The sequence below is a fragment of the Rhinichthys klamathensis genome, unplaced genomic scaffold (genome assembly GCF_029890125.1).
Source record: "Rhinichthys klamathensis goyatoka isolate OS25496 unplaced genomic scaffold, OSU_Roscu_1.1 h1tg000318l_1, whole genome shotgun sequence".
Taxonomy (NCBI): domain Eukaryota; kingdom Metazoa; phylum Chordata; class Actinopteri; order Cypriniformes; family Leuciscidae; genus Rhinichthys; species Rhinichthys klamathensis.
Window position 1 is genome coordinate 538,749 of NW_026606834.1, and position 19,998 is coordinate 558,746.

Sequence of the window (19,998 nt, forward strand, 5' to 3'; positions counted from 1 at the left end):
AATAGCGAATATTAAAAAGCATTTGGTGAACAGAAAAGACATGGTTATTTTCCAACATCCCACATGTTCTGTGTCCTGTACTGATCTGTCCACCTAAAACACATTTTTGGTAAAAAAAAAAAAAGGCCGTTAAAATCGATTCCCTTGTGTTGGTTGGTCCGACCGATTGTGCAATCGATTTCTGAACGTAAAGTGACAGCCGCAGTAATTACTCGCCCTCATGTTGTTCCCCGTAAGACTTTCGTTCATCTTCGGAACACAAATTAAGATATTTTTGATTAAATCTGAGAGCTGGATCACTCCTCCATAGGCTTCTCTTATAATTGAAACTTGCCGGCCCAGAAAGTTAGTAAAAACATCGTTAAAATATTCCAAGTGACTACAGCCGACAACATGTGTTGACATGGTAAACCATTTTCCTTTATCCCTTCCCTTTACTTCTGTACAGATAAAATGCTGTCAAAATAATTACAGTTCACATGGCTACATGGAAGCAATAAATAATTCTGTATTATACATTTTTAAGGCCAGACAAGAAATTTGTTGGTCAATTTGTAAAGAAGGACTACACGTCTGCTCACATATATATTCAAACGCGCATCCCTATAGACTAGACACGTAATACGCATGTGCACGCCGTCAACATTTTTCAAAATTATATATATTACATATATGCATAGAGTAGGGGATGATCTAATGGAAAAAGGTAAGATATTCCACAGCTTTAAACCAAGAACTGAGAAAGCCCGGTCACCCTTGAGCTTTTGGAAACGATCATTAATATCTGGGTGGAGGATCTGAAATATAAGTGGGGGAAAGACCATGAAGTGCTTTAAATACAAATACTAAAACCTTCAAATCAAGGTTTTTGAGAGCGTCTGAGTGACACGTAAAGTGAGTCAATATTACGGCTGTCACTTTATGTTCGAAAAGCGATTGCACAATCGGTCGGACCAACCAACACAAGTATCGAAAACGAAAATAGGGAATCGATTTTAACGGCCTTTTTTTTTTTTTTACCAAAAGTGTGTTTTAGGTGGACAGATCAGTACAGGACACAGAACATGTAGGGTGTTGGAAAATAACAATGTCTTTTCTGTTCACCAAATGCTTTTTAATATTCGCTATTACTTCAATGCAAGTGAACAAGCGCGCCGTTATTTGTTGTGTGTGTGTGTGTGTTCAAGTAAGCCAGAAATGCTCAGATTCTGCAATCCGCTGTATTAATATATCATGAGGATCACGAGTTGAGGATTTGCACTAAATCCGCGCAGATTTGTTTTACACGAACTTCCCCAGCAAAGTGAGTAAACATAGAAACACGCCAGATTGGCTCGTGATTTGACAGCGTTTCCCGCCAAAGTTCATTTGTACGCGCATTTGGCGAGTCGAGGGTGTTAATGTCAATCCCTGAATGTTGCGCTCCTGTTTGTCATTGTGCTGAAACTTCACGCCAATAAATCATCAGGAATATTGCTGACTTGTGCGTCTCAAGCCTCTTTACGCTCGGCCTAATGCCTGTTAGGTGTCCGTGGATTTGCCTGTATTTGGTGTTGAAAATGGAAACGTCTTTAGACATGGAAAATCGATTTTACAATCGATTCAATGAACAAAACCGAACAGGATTTTTTCCCAAAAAGTGACAGCCCTAGTCAATATTGATGATAAACGCTTGCGAATCTCAGTCTACGAGGACGGGCTGGAATTAAAAGTCCCCTGATCATGATATCATTGTTTTGTTTCTTATTTTGAAATGCTGCAGGATATAATGACCTCATGCTCTCGTAACCGTCTGCGCGTTTGTCTTCCAGTGGAGAACGAGAACCACTGCGACTTCGTGAAGCTGCGCGAGATGTTGATCTGCGTGAACATGGAGGATCTGCGGGAACAGACACACACGCGCCACTACGAGCTTTACAGACGCTGCAAGCTGGAGGAGATGGGCTTCAAAGACACCGACCCAGAGTGCAAACCCGTCAGGTGAGCTGTTCGTCTCCCGGCGCATCACAGCGACTGCTCACTAGGGCTGGCAAGATGGCTGAAAACAGGGTTCCCACCAAGGGGGGTAATCCATCCGCCGGAAACTGAAGCTTCGCTCGGGGGACGCCATTGAAGCAGACCGTTAGCTGTTAGCATTCCATTGACTCCCATTCATTTTGGCGTCACTTTGACAGTGAATAACTTTACATCTGAGGCGTTTAAAGATCCATTTGTCCATTGGTTATTTCTAAAGAAACACGACAATGTATAAAAGGCTCCATTACCTTGTATCTTACGTTATGGCCCCGTAGAAGCCGCTTTTGTAAAAATAGGCTAACGATTGCGTCATAACACGCGACGCTCTGTCGCACAGTAGAGAAGTTACCGTGTAGACAGAAGGAGAAGCTCGTAGGCAATCTTTTACTGTCTGAGGCAATCGGGTGGACATTGAGGCATAAAGTCAAGGCAGAAGCCCATAGATAGAGAGTTCATAAACACAACGGGACAAAATATTTCAACAACAGATTCGTTTCAGATTTGACTTGGCACAGCTAGGCTACTAGAAGGTCAGAACGGTTGCTCACGTCACATCTCCGTCGTCAAGCTCAGTTTGTGCCGGCGCAGTCGCTCGGCCATCAGGAAGAGAGTGCTTCTAAAGCCTAGTTCACACTACATGATTTTAAAACGTCGGGCTGAACTGTCCGGTTCACACTACATGACTTGCTCTCTGTGAAATCAGGAGTGTTCAAGTTGTTGAGCTGTTCAGACCACACGACACACCGTGATTGATCCGCAACAGGAGGTAACGCACTACACGCGTTGACAACAACTCGGTCACCCAACGATTCTATCTTGTCTACAAACCACGTTTTGTCACGAAAAATCACGCGATAAAACGAACCGGAAATGACGCGAAACAGCACGCGCGCCAATACCCAGCGAAGAATGACGAAAGCTTGAGTCGTGCGACAGCTCTGGATATCTAGCATGCTAGATATTTTTCTGGGCTCAACGATTTGCATATCGGGCTTAAAATCATGTAGTGTGAACTAGGCTTAATGGGCTTCCCTTTTCTCCGTTGAAGTCTATGGGGTCACTGTGTCCATTTCTTTTACTGTCTATGATTCCCACGGGTCCTTGAAAGTTTGTGAACCTGAAAACATTTGTTCAAGGACCTGGAAAGTTTCTGAAAATAAACACACATAGATACAGGTACTTTAAAAGTGCTTGAATTTATTTTGTGATTTGATCAAATTCCATATTATTGCAAATGTTTTATTTCGCCAACACTTCGTGGCCTATGCACACTAGCTTGCTTGATTTACGTTAGTTACATGCATTTGCGCGTTACGTTAACCTTGTGTTATGTTGCGGGTCAATTTGACCCGTTTCAATTTTCAAGTTGTTGGAAATACTGGTTAACCTTTATTTTTTTTCTTGATATTTTGTGACTTTTTCTCATTTATCATGATGAACATGCATGCAAAGTTTCAACATGCTGATGTGTTTTGACATATACAAACAAAATTACTGTTACGTTCGTGATGTTCGCGGGTCAATTTGACCCTCATAGACAGCCATTCAAAAGCAACTGTACAGACACAAAATAAAAACATTTATTTTCTGTATGTCAGGGCACTTCAACTCCAGTTCTAACGTGCAAGTGCATCTAAAAGTGCTCTAACCCTAACCAAACACACTTGAAAAAGATAAAATTACAGTGTTTAGAATTATTAGCAAATTACAGATGAAAATCTTTGTCAGACACAGATAGTAAAATAAGCTCTCATTTCAATATTCAAAATATCTAAAATACCTAGCTTTTAACCAAAACTTTTATGTAGGATTTTCAAAGGCAGATTCACAGAGCCAAAAAATAAATAAAAAACATTTATTTGATGTATGTTTTTGTTATGTTTGGTTTCTCACTTCCCAGTGAGTGAATAATGAAACTAGGAAAATAGGTCTTAGGAAACTAGGGAAAGTTAACTTAGGAAAATGAAAAATTTTCATTATACAGCAATTTTTTTTTGTTCAGTTACGATGTTCAAAGCATAAAATGTAAAAAAAAAAAAAAAGGAAAAAAAAACATATGCAAAAAAATCAGTATACTGTTTATTTTCCAATTTTGTCAAAACAAAACTGTTTTAAAAAATGTTTTAAAAACATTTTCTTAAATCATATTTTCAGATATAATGTTTTTGTAATGTTTGACAAATGCTTATATTAAAAGTTTACAGTTTGTATCTAAATCTTTGTTGTTTTTCATAGTGTGATTTTTGAGGAATTGTATTGAATCCAATTAGGGTCAATTTGACCCGGTCCATAAGGGGAGTACACAGAAATCGAACAGAACAGAAGGGTTAAGTGTTTCCCGCGTGACATGCTTTGTGTTGTACGTTGCCATGACGTTCACGCGTGCACGAAACTACCACAATGGTACCTTGACGTTTGTTGTTGGACACATTAAATGTGTTCCCACATTAAGTCTTTGAATTTGAGGGTATTGGACCTGGAAAGTCCTTGAAAGGTCCTTGAATTTGAAGTTAACCAAGGTGTGGGAACCCTGTGAAAAGCTAAATTCGAATTTCTTTCTTAAATATTAGCAAAATTCGAGTTATATTTGAATTCTGAAGGCAATACTTGATGTTAGAGGACAAAAGGTAATGTATTGCCAAATCAAGCATTGCATCTTTTATTGGAATGAAATGACATGTTTTTAAAGTGCATTCACTTTTGAAACAATTGTTCTTAAATCAAATATAATTTCCTTAATATGCATGCAAGGAAAAGTAAGATGCCACTGTTGCGTAAGCACTAATGAGGCGGTTTGGAGAAGGGAGCATGGGAACCGTTTGTTTAACCTCCTTCACAAGGACATTCCACGCATTTCTTCTCGGCTTTTCAAAACAGAAGCCAGAAAATCCTCCTGAACTCTCACACACACTTGGAGGACCAGATTCTCTACTAATGGCCCTGTTGGTTTTCTTAGCGAGACCCTCAGTGATTTGAAGGCCACAAAGAGAGAGTTTTTAAAGTTTGAGAAGACAACAGGGTTCCTGCAGGTCCTTTAAAAAGTCTTAAATTCAGTTTGGTCAAATTTACAGCCATTAAATTTCTTAAATGGCATAACAAAAGTCTTAATGAATATTTTAAGTTGTCTTAGATTTGGGGACAGAAAAACTGGATTTTTTTTTTTTTTTTTGGTGCATCCAAGTATTTAATTCAGGTTTATCCAATTTAAAGCCATTAAAAGTCTTAAATATATTAAATAGCATAATAAAAGTCTTTAAAAATTTACTTTTAAGAGATCTTAAATTTGGGGATGAAAAACCTGTATTTATTTTAGATTAATCACTAACTCCTCATTTGTAAGTCACTTCGGATGAAAGCTGCTAATTGAATAAATGTAAATGCAGAAGGTGGTGATTAATCAAAATAAATGTAAACGCTGCATGTTTTAATTCAGTTGCACTTTCTACAGGCTCAGAGCCATTTATAATCAATGAATTCTCATTAATTAATTGGCATAATCCCAAGTAAATGAGCAGCTAAAAGTAGTCAGCATATATATTTCAAAATAAGAGTCCTTGTGAATTCTAAGCTTGTTTATAATTAAAACCATCAGCACAATATTCTTTGTATTGCCTTTAATTAAACTGAACTGAATAATGACACTTTAGAGCCGCTTTACAGCATAAATTGAATTTGTCTCATATTTGATGAATTTTGCATTCTTACCTTGAAACAATTTCTATTGGATAAAGTGCTATAGAAATAAAGCTGACTTGACATAATCCTATCAGCAAATTCCAATATCGACCGACCTCTAATTCAAATGTATTGATATATTAGTACATAAAGAGTCTGAGATGCATGACTTATTTAGAGATTGTACAAGTTTGTTCTGCATGGACAGACTGTATTAATTTCATTCATGCAGGTCTCAAAAACTGAAGTCGAGAGGAGCTGTTTAACACGGTTTAATGTTTCTGTGATGCGACTGAATGAACACGGGTGTATCAGACCTGCTGATTCAGTTATTTTATTACAGCTTTATGTGATTAACAACAACAGATCATCGAGATGCATTTAAATTGTGATGGTTCACTGAAATCTAATCAAATCGTGAGGTTCACTGCTGATATTCTGTGAATGAAGCACTTTGTATTGAAGCAGTTTCTCCACATCAGTCTTCAGCAGACGTACGAGGCGAAGCGGCAGGAGTTTCTGGGCGAGTTGCAGAGACGAGAGGAAGAAATGCGGCAGACGTTCGTCCAGAGAGTGAAAGAGAAAGAGGCCGAGCTGAAAGACGCGGAGAGAGAGGTACGACATTCATGACTGATGCCACGCATTCAGGGTTATTAATGTTAAAGTCCAGCGTTTAATGTTGTTTATATGTGTATGTGGTGTTTTTAATACGCTTTAAGACAAACCATGTGTAAGTTCATCAGTCGACAGCATTGCTGAGTATTTTCTGCTTAAAAAACCAAAGACAGTCTCAAAAACACGGTGTTTCTGACGTCACAAAAGAAATATTAAAACATGTCTTGACTTGAACTTGACGCACAACGTACTGACGGCAATCGACGCCTCTCGCGGTTCAAACACACATCGCTAAATAAAGTTTGATTTGATTTGATGGCTTTGCGAACCTACAGGTGAAACTCGAAAAATTAGAATATGGTGCAAAAGTTCATTTATTTCAGTAATTCAACTTAAAAGGAGAAACTAATATATTATATAGACTCATTACATGCAAAGTGAGATATTTCAAGCCTTTATTTGTTATAATTGTGATGATTATGGCGTACAGCTTATGAAAACCCCAAATTCAAAATTAGAATATTGTGAAAAGGTTTTCATATCTGTAATCCATAATCATCACAATTATGACAAATAAAGGCTTGAAATATCTCACTTTGCATGTAATGAGTCTATATAATATATTAGTTTCACCTTTTAAGTTGAATTACTGAAATAAATGAACTTTTGCACCATATTCTAATTTTTCGAGTTTCCCCTGTAGGTTCGCAAAGCCATCAAATCAAATCAAACTTTATTTATAAAGCACTAAAAAGACCGAAGTATACCAAAGTGCTGTACAGAAGAATATACAAAAACACATCTCTCATACAAAACAGAAAATACAATATAAAACAAATTAAGAAACAACACATATGAAGAAAAAAAAAAAGAAGGCAAGCATTAAAAAAAAAAAAAAATCAACTTCCAGATGTCGTCACACAAGTTTGACCCATGGTTTTTTGACTTAAAGGTAAAGACCCAACTTTATGCATGTTTTGTAAGATTCCCTTATCTGTCAAACATATTTTATTGCATTGTCCTGGACTTAATACAAGGTTTTATGAAGTGACTTCACTTAAGGACATATTTATTAAGATTATGCCTGAAACGGTTTTGTATTTTTTTTTATCATATGTTAATTTAAAAAATCTTGTATAATAAGACTTGCTGTTTTTGTATTTGTTTTTATTGTATTTACAGGTGAAACTCGAAAAATTAGAATATGGTGCAAAAGTCCATTTATTTCAGTAATTCAACTTAAAAGGTGAAACTAATATATTATATAGAATTTCAAGCCTTTATTTCTTTATTTTTTACTTAATTTTGATGATTATGGCTTACAGATATGAAAATCTTTTCACAATATTCTAACTTTGAATTCGGGGTTTTCATAAGCTATAAGCCATCAAAAAATAAAGAAATAAAGGCTTGAAATTCTATATAATATATTAGTTTCTCCTTTTAAGTTGAATTACTGAAATAAATGAACTTTTGCACCATATTCTAATTTTTCGAGGTTTCACCCTTTATGTGATATTTGTATTTTTGTAATTGAACTTTTGCCATGAAAATAGCTTTGGCATTGAATAAAAGAGTCTGAATCTGGCGCTGTGGCGGTGCAGTTGCAGGGTAAGTTCGAGCAGCTGAAGCGACTGCATGCGGATGAGAAGAGCAAGCTGGAGGAGAAGCGCAGGAGTCTGGAGGACGAGATGAGCGCCTTCAGCAAGCGCAGAGCCGCCACCGAGCTCCTGCAGGCCCAGGCCTTCAACGCCAGCACCAACAACAAGAAGGACAAAGACCGCAAGAAGTGAGTATAACCCAGAGCGCGCTGAACGCAGTTACAGAGGCAGCTTTGAAGATCCACCTATAAGGCCTCGTTCACACTGCAGGTCTTGATGCCCAATTCTGATGTGTTGCCTATATCCGATTTTTTTGACCGTCCGTTTACACGTTCTTTCAATTGTGATCAATGTTCCCTCTAATTTTTTTTCTTGCTGAGCAAAACTTTTTTCTATTGGGCGGACATTTTTCGCCACCTGAGCAAAAATATTCTTTACACCTGACCTGTACAGCATACGTAGAAACACAATGGTTTCAACATTCAGTTGTAACTTTTAACTTGAATGTGCCATTTCTATGTTATTTGACCCTTGATGTAACTTATTGGTATTAAATCATATTTTCGAAAAACAAGCTTCTTAACAAATTAAGAAGTCACTAAATGAAGCACATTTTAGGTTACCTGATTTTTTTTTTTTTACAGTGCTGTTAACTGTACAGTCTTTACCAAGAAATCCTATGAAAAATAATTGACAAAATCTTCTGCAGGACAGTTCTTTACAATAATAGAATATAGTATAAAAGAAAAGTAAGCTGTTGCACTGAGATGGTTTGGGAAAACCATAAAGTGTTTTTGACAGTCAATTAATTGTGTACAGGAAGCATTAAACCATCAAAGTTGAATGATTGTTTATTGCTTATGAATTTCCAATATTTTCTTTAGCAGGGGGTTTCAAACTTTTTAATGGCAAGGAGCCCTAAACAATACCCTTGTGAGATTCTTTATTTAGGCTTATAATATAATAAAATATAGGCCTAATATAATATAAAAAAAAACTAATTGAAGTATTTGAAGTGATATAATATATCAGTTTAAATGCTTAAATTTGTTTACATATTATATTATTATAATATGAAAACAAAGCATTTAAATAGATCTAATAGCTAAATATTTTCAAGAAAAGTGAATCTAATCTAATCTTTTATAATCTAACCATCCCTGAAACTCCCCCCCACACAAAACATCCATTTAAGCATAAGCATGATGTATTTTGAGTTTGCACGCGGGTGTGTGTGTAATTGTCACCGTTCTGTGTCCATCAACCGTTATTTCCACCACTTTAATCAAACCACTCTTCTTTAAAACATTATGATGTGATTTTATTTCACACGTCTTTGCGTTTCTCGTTGCCTCTCGTATTGAGCTACAGTATTTGGTCCACACACACACTCACTGCCAATCACACGCGCTCACATCATTCTCTTTCTATGAAACCTGTAAACTGCATTCACCAGTTTTCTCTCTATAGCGGTGGACCAGAGCACTGCAATTATTTCTCACTTAAACTACAATCAAATGGATTTCCCCACACGTTTGCACGCGTGCAGCTTAGAGGGAACATTGATTGTGACCCATATCTGATTAATGTGTTTACACTTGACATACTATCTGAAACATCGCGCATGCTTAAAGGGGGTTCTTGCACAGATGGACGAACGTGAAATATGCTTAGTGCTAGCTCTGCGATATATGCGCCAAACATCACCATGATTTTGAGGCGGAGGAGGACGAAGAGTGCCATCATTGAGAGACCTCAGGACTGGCGGGAGCATATTGTGCCGGGCTTTAACGAGGCGCAGTGGGTACGAAATTTTAGGATGAGCAAGCCAACCTTTGATATGTTGTGTCAACGTGTGTCCACATTCCTGTCCTACGACGACATGACGTTTCCATGGCCGTCCGTGTCTTTGCAGATGCGCGTCGGGGTTTCTCTCGTCATTAAACCACGGAGACGCAGCCTAATGCCTCAGAAACTCCGATCTGCCCGTTTACATGACAGTCACATTGGCACATATCTGATTTATTTCCACATATGAACGAGGCCTGAAACCGATCTCGAAATATCCGTTTTTTCCTGTTTACACGGTCATCGAACTCATCCGATCTGTGTCACATATGAGCAAAAAAACGCAATTGGGTCACATTTCACTGCCAGTGTAAACGAGGCCTAAGTCACCGTATAACAGGGTTCGTACGAGGTGCTTAAAGTGCTTGAATTTGACTTTTGGAAATTTAAGTCATGAAAAACCCTTTGAAAACTGCCATTTTTATGAAGAAGTATTTGAATTATTATTAAAAAAGTGCTTGAATTATTGAAATTTATTTTTAATTTTATTGATAAAACAATATTTTTTGCATGGCTATGAGCGTGATATTGCTCATATAAATATCCAAGTATATGATACAGCTTTTATTCTTCAAGTCAATCATATATTCATGGGAGAAGAAAATCAGTTTGAATGAGAAAAGCGATAAAATCATAGTATCCTTTCAATGGTTAAAGTTACCACAGTCATTGCATGTGCTTTGCATGTGTTTTATTTAAGAACAATTATTTCAAAAGTTAATGCACTTTAAAAAGTGAATGTCATTTAATTTCAATAAAAGATGCAATGCTTGATTTGGTTTATATTTGCTTGTTGCACTCGTGTGCGCCCTCTTGTGGGCATAAGAGGCAATACATTACCTTTTTTCCTCTGACATTAAGTATTGCCTTCAGAATTCGTGTATAATTCAATAATTTTGCTAATATTTAAGAAAGAATTGAGCTTTTCAGCCATTTTGACAGCCCTACAGGTTTGAAGATGCACGTTATAATGTTCTGAACCCACTGAACTACCAATCAGCCTTGAGCCTCGACTCGACTTCAGCCAAACTAAATCTAAATGTGACTCGTGCTTTATTGTTGTCATAAATTTGGACTGTTTTGGGGAAAATGAACCTCCAGAAAACAGTATAAAATAAGCAGACATGTTAAACAAATGGAGAAGGAAATAAGATGAACAGTGAAAAAGCAGGGAATGTAATTTATTATAAATAAGTAGTTAATGTTAGATATTTAGATATGATAATAAACTGGTGAATAAAAGTACACTAAATAATAATAATAATAATAATTAAACCCCTCGGTTGTGATTTAACATCAATTTGCCATTTCCTGCCTTTTAAAAAAATATCCATACATATTTTAAAACTAATATTTTTTATTTGCTTATTAATTAACCGACCAACACACAGTATTTTCTGTCATGTTTATCAGAGTTCCTAAGGAATTATTAATCTGTGTCGACTGAAAAAATCTTTAATTTTTGTGGATTACCAGAAATGCAAAAATGCACAATAAAAATTAATAGGGCCCTATTATTGTATGCAAATGAATCAATCAAGTTGTTTTTATGAATTCGATTAATTAGATATGTTTTTGATTTAAACCATTAAAATGGAATATAGAAAAAATAAAACTGGGTAAAAATAAATTTGAATTTGAAAAAAAACAAAAAACATTAAGAATGTTTTTGTTTTTTTTACAAATTAAACGGTTAATTACGGAAGCCCTCAACCGCCATGTAAAAAACAAAAACAAAAATCATAGACTGCGGGAAATAATTCTAGTAATATTTCGACTTTATTCTCGTAATTTTAGATTATTTTTTTATTTTTTATTTTTTTTACTTTGCGGTTCAGGGATTCCGTAGTTAATAAATTGCTGTTAAATTGAACAATTTCATGATTTCAATTAATTACACATACTTTTTAAATAAATAAATATAATTTAACTATCTAGAACAATTCAAATCCAGAAAAATGTAAACGAAATTTAATTAACTCGCATTAAAATAGGTATCTTGATTAAAATAGGTGTCCTGTAAAGTGTGCTTATCCTTCAGGTCGGCTGCATCAACAGTTTAGCCTTCTTGTTTTCCCCTCTTCACATTAATGTCACAGCCTCTGCTATAAAACATTATCTGTGCATAAAATTGGTATCGGAAAAAGTATCGTAACGGTATCGTAAACTTCTGAACGATGCCCAGCCCTAGACATGTTGCATTAAATCATGTGTGTGTCCTCAATGTGTGTGTGTGATGGCGTCGTGTTTGTGCAATCTCTGGAATGCACTGATAATTACATTCTCATGTTTCTCCTCCTTCAGCTCTGGATTCATGTGAAGAAGACCATCATGACCGGCATGTTGACGCACATCAGTGTTTTACCATTTTATAAATGTACATTGATTCCAGTTGTATGTTAGTGATGTAGCGGATGGAAATATCATGACACCAGCATATCGCAGTGACGGTACTGTATCACGCACACACCACAACTTCACTTTTGTGCCTACAAAAATGAAAATAATAATTTCGTATGAGCACAAAGCAATGGTTTATCACAGAATATGCTCTTTTTGAACAATTGTTAATCTACTATTTTTACTGGTAAGCGTTTACTGGACTTGTGTTTTTATAGTTGAGGAGGGCTAAAAACATTCATCAGAAATACTATAGTAACTTAACCACAAATGTTTACCTTCTTGCCTTTATTTTCCACATTTTATACTCGTATGTTACATGTATTTAAACAGTGTTATTTTTTGGGTGATGTTTTAACCAAATAAACTTGTATTTTTCTGCAAATTCTTGTGTTTTGTGACAAATGTTCTGGTTTCAGTTCAAAATCTCAATCACAGATGCCTGCTTATTTAACCCTCTGGTGCTCTTCGGTTATTTTTGACTAAAAATTCCTTTGAATAAAAGGTTAGATAAAATATTAAACGGTTAAATGATATTAATATTAAAAGGAATAAAAGGTTAAAGGGTCCTGAGAAGAATAGTCACACTCACGGTCAAATTTCATCTAGTGGAAGCGTTTGGTACTGCGCCCAAACAAACTCGTACTCATTTTTTGAGATATCAACCTCAAATTTGGAACAAAACTTGTTTAGATGTATGGCTTTGGAAATAGTATTTTTGTGCATTTTTCATAACAAAAAAAAACAACGTAGAATTCTATAACTTTTAAGTTCACTTTTTTTAAACGTTTTTCACTCTAAAAGAGAAAAAAGTCTTCAGTCTGTGATCCAAACCACTCAAGATCTATGAGTGTTTAAGTTGGAAATTTCATTTCATTTTCAGGTCTTGCTTTAAAAAATGAATAAATGGATTATAACTACTGCAAAAATATAATTTAGTACCATAAACTCCCCTAAAAATACAAACTTTTAAATAAAAAAACTAAAATATAGTACATTAATTTAATTGAAATTAAATAAAAATTCTGTCATTTTTGATTATGCACTTATTGTACGTCTGCAGCTCCGGTGTTTATAACCGCAGTTCTTCCTTACTATACAGTAGGCGGAAAACAGTATTTGACAGAAGTATGTTCGAGTGTTGATAAAAACAGAATGCATGAAGCTAGACAAAAGTTTAAAGCACTTGATATGTGAACACAAAAAAAATTATGGACATGATTCAAACAGGTTAAATGGCCCTGTAAAGAATAGTCACACTTGTGCTCCTCGCGGTCAAAAATGAGCGCATTGGAAATGAATGGGAGACGAATTTCATCTAGTGGAAGCGTTTGGTACTGCGGCCGAACAACATCTTTTATTTAATTTTAAATTAAACAACAACCGAACAACATCTTTAATTAAACAACCACCAAACAACATCTTTTATTAACAAATTTTATTTCGATATTAGGCTCAAATTTGTAACACAACTTGTTTTACTCTAAAACTGCAAGAAAATCAAAGCAATAAATCTAAACGAATTTTTGTGCATTTTTCATAAATCAAGTAAAATTCGGTTTCACTTTTTACACTTCAGCAATAATCTGCCAAGTGTCGTCTTTGAAAAGAGACCGAACTTCAGTCTGTGATCCAAAGCATTCAAGATTCCAGTTTAAGTTGGAAATTTAATTTTCAGGTCTACGCTCAAAAAGTGAATAAATTGATTATAAATACAGCGTAAATATAATTTAGTATAAAAAAACCCGCCTAAAAATACTAAATATTACATAAAAACATTGTACACTAAAATATAGTACATTTTTTTAATTGACAACAAAAAAAATCAGTAATTTTTGACCGACATAAAAAACAATTATTAAAAAAATGTAATTTGACTAATTGCTTGTCTCGGACTGACGTGGAAGAGATCGTTTTCATCGCCGCTGGACTGTCCCAGAATTGTTTCCCAGGATTGTGGTCTCTTCCGTGTCTTGAGGGGAATTTCAAACAAGCCAATCTGAAGTGTGACGTGGCCCGAAGTGAAGGAAATAACCTCATTTGGTGTTTGGGCTCTTGACATAATCATCTACATTTGCATTTAGATAGTCAGTCGTCGCCGGCTGTCTTGAGCGACTCTTCTCCGCGTTCGGCAGGGAATTGGTTTGTTACTTCAGCCGGCTGAGGAAGATTTGAAATTTCCAATTACAAGACTCGGGACAAGAGATGTGGCACTTCCAGGAGCGAGCGTGCGGAAAACACGGAGAGCGGGAAGAAACAGACAGGTCATGATTCGATTAGAGCGAAAGTCTTGCTATGGATGTTCATCTGTGCATACGGCACTTGATGAAAGAACTGAGCAGAACCGGTCTGACTTATTCACATTTGCTCTATCGATGTTAAGGGGAAAAGCCTGATCAATCTGAACATTATAAATGTGGTAAATAGCCACAATATTTAATGATGTGCAGAACTTCTGCAGAGATCTTTCTGTGAGATTCGATCACGTTCTCTAGGACTAGAGTCTGAACTATTCTGGTTTTTAATCCCAATCCACTTAAAGGTGCAGTGAGCAATTTCTGAGAAACGTTGTTAAAAGTGGACCCGAGTGCTAAAACACACCTGTAGCCAATCAGCTGTAAGGGGCGTGTCCACACATTAGGGAGGGGGAGGGGTGTTGGTGGCTGTGTTGTATTAGTGTGGTTGTGAATTTGGGGGTGGGGCTATCAAGATAGGGGCGTGTCCTTTTGGGTATGGGTGTGTTTGTTGTGGTGATTTCAAATATCAACAGCGTTTCTCAGAAATCGCTTACTGCACCTTTAATCACAGTTCCTTAAAAGTTCAGTGACATGTTTAAGCTTCATGTGGCTTTTTTTGCTCGATTAGAGCGAAAGTCTTGCTATGGATGTTCATCTGTGCATACGAGAACTGAGCAGAACCGGTCTGACTTGTTCACATTTGCTCTATCGATGTTAAGGGGAAAAGCCTGATCAATCTGAACATTATAAATGTGGTAAATTCTGTTTTCATCATCATCGTCAAACACGGTGCTCGGTTCTGGGACTAGAATCAGAACTATCCTGGTTTTCAATCCTAATTCACTTGTCTGATTCACAAACAAAAAGTGTTACTGAAAGCCATGTGAAGCTTAAAGTGTCAGTGAATTTTAAAGGAACTGTAATTAAAGGTGCAGTGAGCAATTTCTGAGAAACTTTGTTAAAAGTGGACCCGAGTGCTTAAACACACCTGTAGCCAATCAGCTTTAAGGGGCGTGTCCACACATTAGGGAGGGGGTGTTGGTGCCTGTGTTGCATTAGTGTGTTTGTGAATTTGGGGGCGGAGCTATCAAGATAGGGGCGTGGTCCTTTGGGTAGGGGTGTGTTTGTTTCGGTGATTTCAAATATCAACAGCGTTTCTCAGAAATCGCTTACTGCACCTTTAATTCCAGTTCCTTAAAAGTTCACTGACATGTTTAAGCTTCACGTGGCTTCAATAACACTTTGGGCCCTATCTTGCACTCGCGCAAATGACTTTGTACACTGACGCATGTATCATTCCTATTTTGCACCCGCGCAAAGCGGGCTTTTCCCTCCACAGACACACGTCGGTTAACTATGAAATACACTTGCGCTCCCCGGTGCGGTTCAGCGCAAAGAGGAGGCGTGTTCCGGCGCAAACTTTCCCTCATGCTATTTTGCTGTTCTATAAAACAATTGCGCCACTGACCAGAAAAAAACTAGTCTAAAGTCAGTGGCGTGTTGCGCGTTGTTCATTATGCTATTTTAAGGGCGCATGCTTGGCCATAATCAATGTAGCGTGTGCACAACGCGCATACACTTTGATTCTCTCACCTAAGCAGCAGTTTTCATTTTTGCAAATCATACATTATTACGATAGATAGATAGATAGATAGATAGATAGATAGATAGATAGATAGATAGATAGATAGATAGATAGATAGATAGATAGATAGATAGATAGATAGATAGATAGATAGATAGATAGATAGATAGATAGATATATAGATCAGGGTTTCCGCGGGGTTGTAAAAGGTAGTAAAAGGTAGTAAATTAAATTATGCCAAATTAAGGCCAGTAAAAAGTAGTAAAAAGTAGTAAACGTCATCTGACGAAGTAGTAAATTTTCGAACCCCCATCCAACTAGGCCTATGAGTTTCAATTTGTGTTAAGTGCAGGACTTTGTTCTAAAATTCGCGTGGATTTATTTATATGTTGCGAGTAGGACCTGTGCGATATCATGTGACGTGGTGTTTGTTCGTTCGCGCGCGCTGAAACAAACTGGGTACCCGGCTGGCCTGGCTTGCTGCCCAACCTGTTCGCGAGTTCGCTTCTATTTCAGTCATCAGTCGGCCGCCAAAGCCATATTTGATCGGTGAGTAGCCTAATGTAGACGACTGACTGCTACGCTTGTGACAGGGTGCATGTTAACTGAAAGAAGGAACAGAGAGAGAGCCCCGGCTGCGCGCGCGCACTCAATTCACTCTTGCTCTCTCTCCCTCGCTCATATTAATCAAAATCAATTGACAGACACGATGGTAAAAGGTCGGAAGACCGAAGTTTCACGTGGCGCAATTGGAAATGTATTTCCCGCTGTGTGTGAATTGTGCTAAAAAAACGTTGCCTTATCTTCTCTCACGGCGTGTGCCACATTCAGCTGACATAACCACACTTTCAATAAAGGAAAAATCTATCCTAAAAAAAACTATTTGTTGACACAAATTTTGTGCGATGTCCTAACTGATGGGATAACCACACAATGCGTACACGTCCGCTAATGACGCGTCACTTTAATGAATGGTTAACACAACGGATCTGTCCTCATGGGACTTCTGAATCGGTAACACAATATGGTTCCATTTATTAAAATCTAGTTAACTACATTAGTTAACATGAACTATTAATAAACTGCACGTCTACATCATTAATTAATCTTTCTTAATGTCAATTTCACCATATAGCCTACATTATTGAAATCAAAAGTTGTATTTGTTAACATTAGTTAATGCACTGTGAAGTAATATGAACAAACAATTCATGTATGTTGTAAACTACGTAGTATTTTCAGGTTATTTATGTTATAATGTGTAGAAACATTGCAAAAAAAAAAAAAATTAGTTTAGACTGGAGTGAGGTGAAACCAGAAAAAAAGTGCAAAGCAAGTTGTTATCTAGCAGCAATTTTTGTTATTTAATTAAAAAAAAAAAGAAGTATCTGGCAGCTAATTCTGTTAAATTTTACAGTATATGGTAGAAAATTAGACTTCAATAAACTTTTAAAATAAACTTTTTAATGCTCCGTTTTTATTCTACTTTTTGATATTGATATGATTATACCAAAACAATTATCACGTCCAGCAAAGAAGTATTTTTTTTTAAAAAAAAGGGCAAGAAAGGATAAGTGTCTGTCGGCCACCACCGAAGACCAATTTTGACCAAGGAAAAAACCCTGGACATTATGGGGAAATGCAAGTTTTCGAAGATATTTCATTACTTTACTTGTCTCTATATACGCCACTACAGTTGCATCTTGAAGTCGTGATGGTATTAAAAAATATAGTGAAGGTATTAAAAGGTATTAAATTCATTTTAAGAATTTCTGTGTATACCCTGTATTAAATGAAAGATAAAATATGATAGAGCAATAGAATGAACAGTGACAGAAACAGAAGCATGCTTTTTAGCAGGATTAATTAAGCATGAAAATATCTGAAGGAAATATATATTTGATGAACAAATTAAGCCAACTAATATGATTTATATTCTTTTGGTTTATCTACTAATACATTTAAAAATTACAAATGCAGTGAAAATTCAGGGATCAGTTACGGTATCGATATCGGCGAGTACCAAAAATGAAAGTATTGGTATCCGTCTCGTTCTGCAAAAAGTGGTATCGTGCATCCCTAATTGAAAATATTTAACGGGTTCGCGTGAGGGAGGAGCAAAGCAGTGCCATATTTGAAGCACATTTAGAGATGTGATTAAATAAATTGCTGTTTTGGGATAGTAATTTCACTGCTTAAGTCTGTGTGTGTGAGAATGTGTGTTTGTGGGTAAGTGTGTGTGATGTGACACACTTTATTATTAATCTTTATTAAAGTTTATGGCTGTTAAGTGTCATTTGTTTTTAAGTGCCAAGGTTATTATTCACCTTATTAGGGCTAAGGGCTAACGTAATGGTTAGGATAACTCAAGGGCTAGGGTTAAAGGGGTCATATAATGCCATTTTTGTACAAGTTAATATGAATCTTTAGGGTCTAAATGAAAACTTTGTAATATACTTTTATCAAAAAGTCTCATTAGTATTTTAAGAAAACACTCATTTTACCAGCTCAAAAATAGCTCTGTTTTCAGCACGCCGTTTCAGTGCACAATCACATGCCTTTAAATGATAATGAGCTTTGGTCACCCCGCCCCTCTGCGTACACAGTTTTTAATAACACAATAACCATAACGCGTTGTTCATTATAAACGTGGGATTATGAATTATATTGAGAACATTGTAACGTTACATAGAATATATGTCGTGTTGGTAGTAAAAAATATTGTGGAGGTAGTAAAAAAGGTAGTAAAAGGTAGTAAATTAATCTCTATGATTCCTGCATAAACCCTGTAGATATATAGATAGATAGACAAATTATTATAAAAGCATACATGTAGCTTACACATTTACCCAAATTATCATACGCCTGTTTAACAGAAGTTAATTTGGGTGGGTTTCTCCATCCCCAACGTCACTTCTCTGTGTTTTACGGCCCTGACGAGAACGTTGCTCTCCTCGGCTGTGAACCGCTCCTGGCGCGCGCCTGGCAAATCCGCCGTTATAATAGGAATCCGCTTTAGAACAAGCGCGCCTGCTCTTAAAGGGAATGTGAGATGACGCTCTGATTGGTTTATTTCACGTTACGCCCAAACCACACCTATGAATAATGAAGCTACTTCAGACCAACCCCTTTTAGATTTGCGCCAGGCGCAAGAGTCATTTATCCCGCCGGGAAAATAGCAACAGCGCCGGGATCCGCCCACAAAGTTACTTGAGCTTTGCGCTTTGACACTTGCGTTTCAGATCGTTAAAATAGGGCCCTTTGTGTTTTTGTTTGTGAATCAGACTACACTTATGATTTTAAATAATCAGTTAATAATTAGATTGAAAAGCACATATTCACCTCCCTCGATCCAAATTAAATTTCGATTGGATTTGGGTGATGTAGACCTGAAATGTATGGAATTCCAAAGCTGCCAAAATAATTAATTAATAAATTGACAAAGCCATGTAAAAAAAAAATATATATATATACAGAGAAATGGAAAAAAGTCTTTATACTTTTATTTCCTTATGTATAATTGTATTTGTTCCACATTAATTTATTTATAATTTTTTTTATTTCCACATTATGTATATGTACTTATGTCTACAAATAAATTTCCACATTTATTTATTGCCCGTATGCTAATGAGGGGGGCGTGTTTTACCTCAGACATCAGCAATCGAGCTCAGAGTGGCAGTGCTGAAGCTTTGAAGCCACAGTGACCAAACGAATCGCAAGAGGTTGTTGGAGATGATGAATGAGAGAATGAATGAATGTGCAATATGGCCCAAATCTTATTATACCACGGTTTAAGTCATTTATTTAAAATCACCCAAACTGGGTGACTATACATATGCCACTCTTTATTCTGGACATGGTGGTAATTTTTATAAAGTGTCTTGCTCTTGCTACACATGAACAGAAACCGCATCTTCAACATATCTAATAACAGATACTTTGACACGGAAGCGCGTGAAATTATACAGTATTAATAACATTTAATGTAAATGCGCTGGATGGTGCTAATAGAGCTCTT

The 19,998-nt window shown here is 36.4% G+C and overlaps 1 protein-coding gene across 1 annotated transcript in view; it reads left to right on the forward strand.

Moving 5' to 3' along the window:
* The window catches only part of septin10 (septin 10), a 30,420-nt gene extending 18,235 nt beyond the window's left edge, over positions 1 to 12,185 (forward strand). The window contains exons 7-10 of the mRNA XM_056271340.1: positions 1,812 to 1,980; positions 6,174 to 6,306; positions 7,911 to 8,095; positions 12,060 to 12,185. Coding sequence (XP_056127315.1) covers positions 1,812 to 1,980; positions 6,174 to 6,306; positions 7,911 to 8,095; positions 12,060 to 12,075 — 503 coding nt within the window. The 3' untranslated portion in view covers positions 12,076 to 12,185. The remainder of the gene's footprint in view (positions 1 to 1,811; positions 1,981 to 6,173; positions 6,307 to 7,910; positions 8,096 to 12,059) is intronic.
* The last annotated feature ends 7,813 nt before the right edge of the window (positions 12,186 to 19,998 follow it).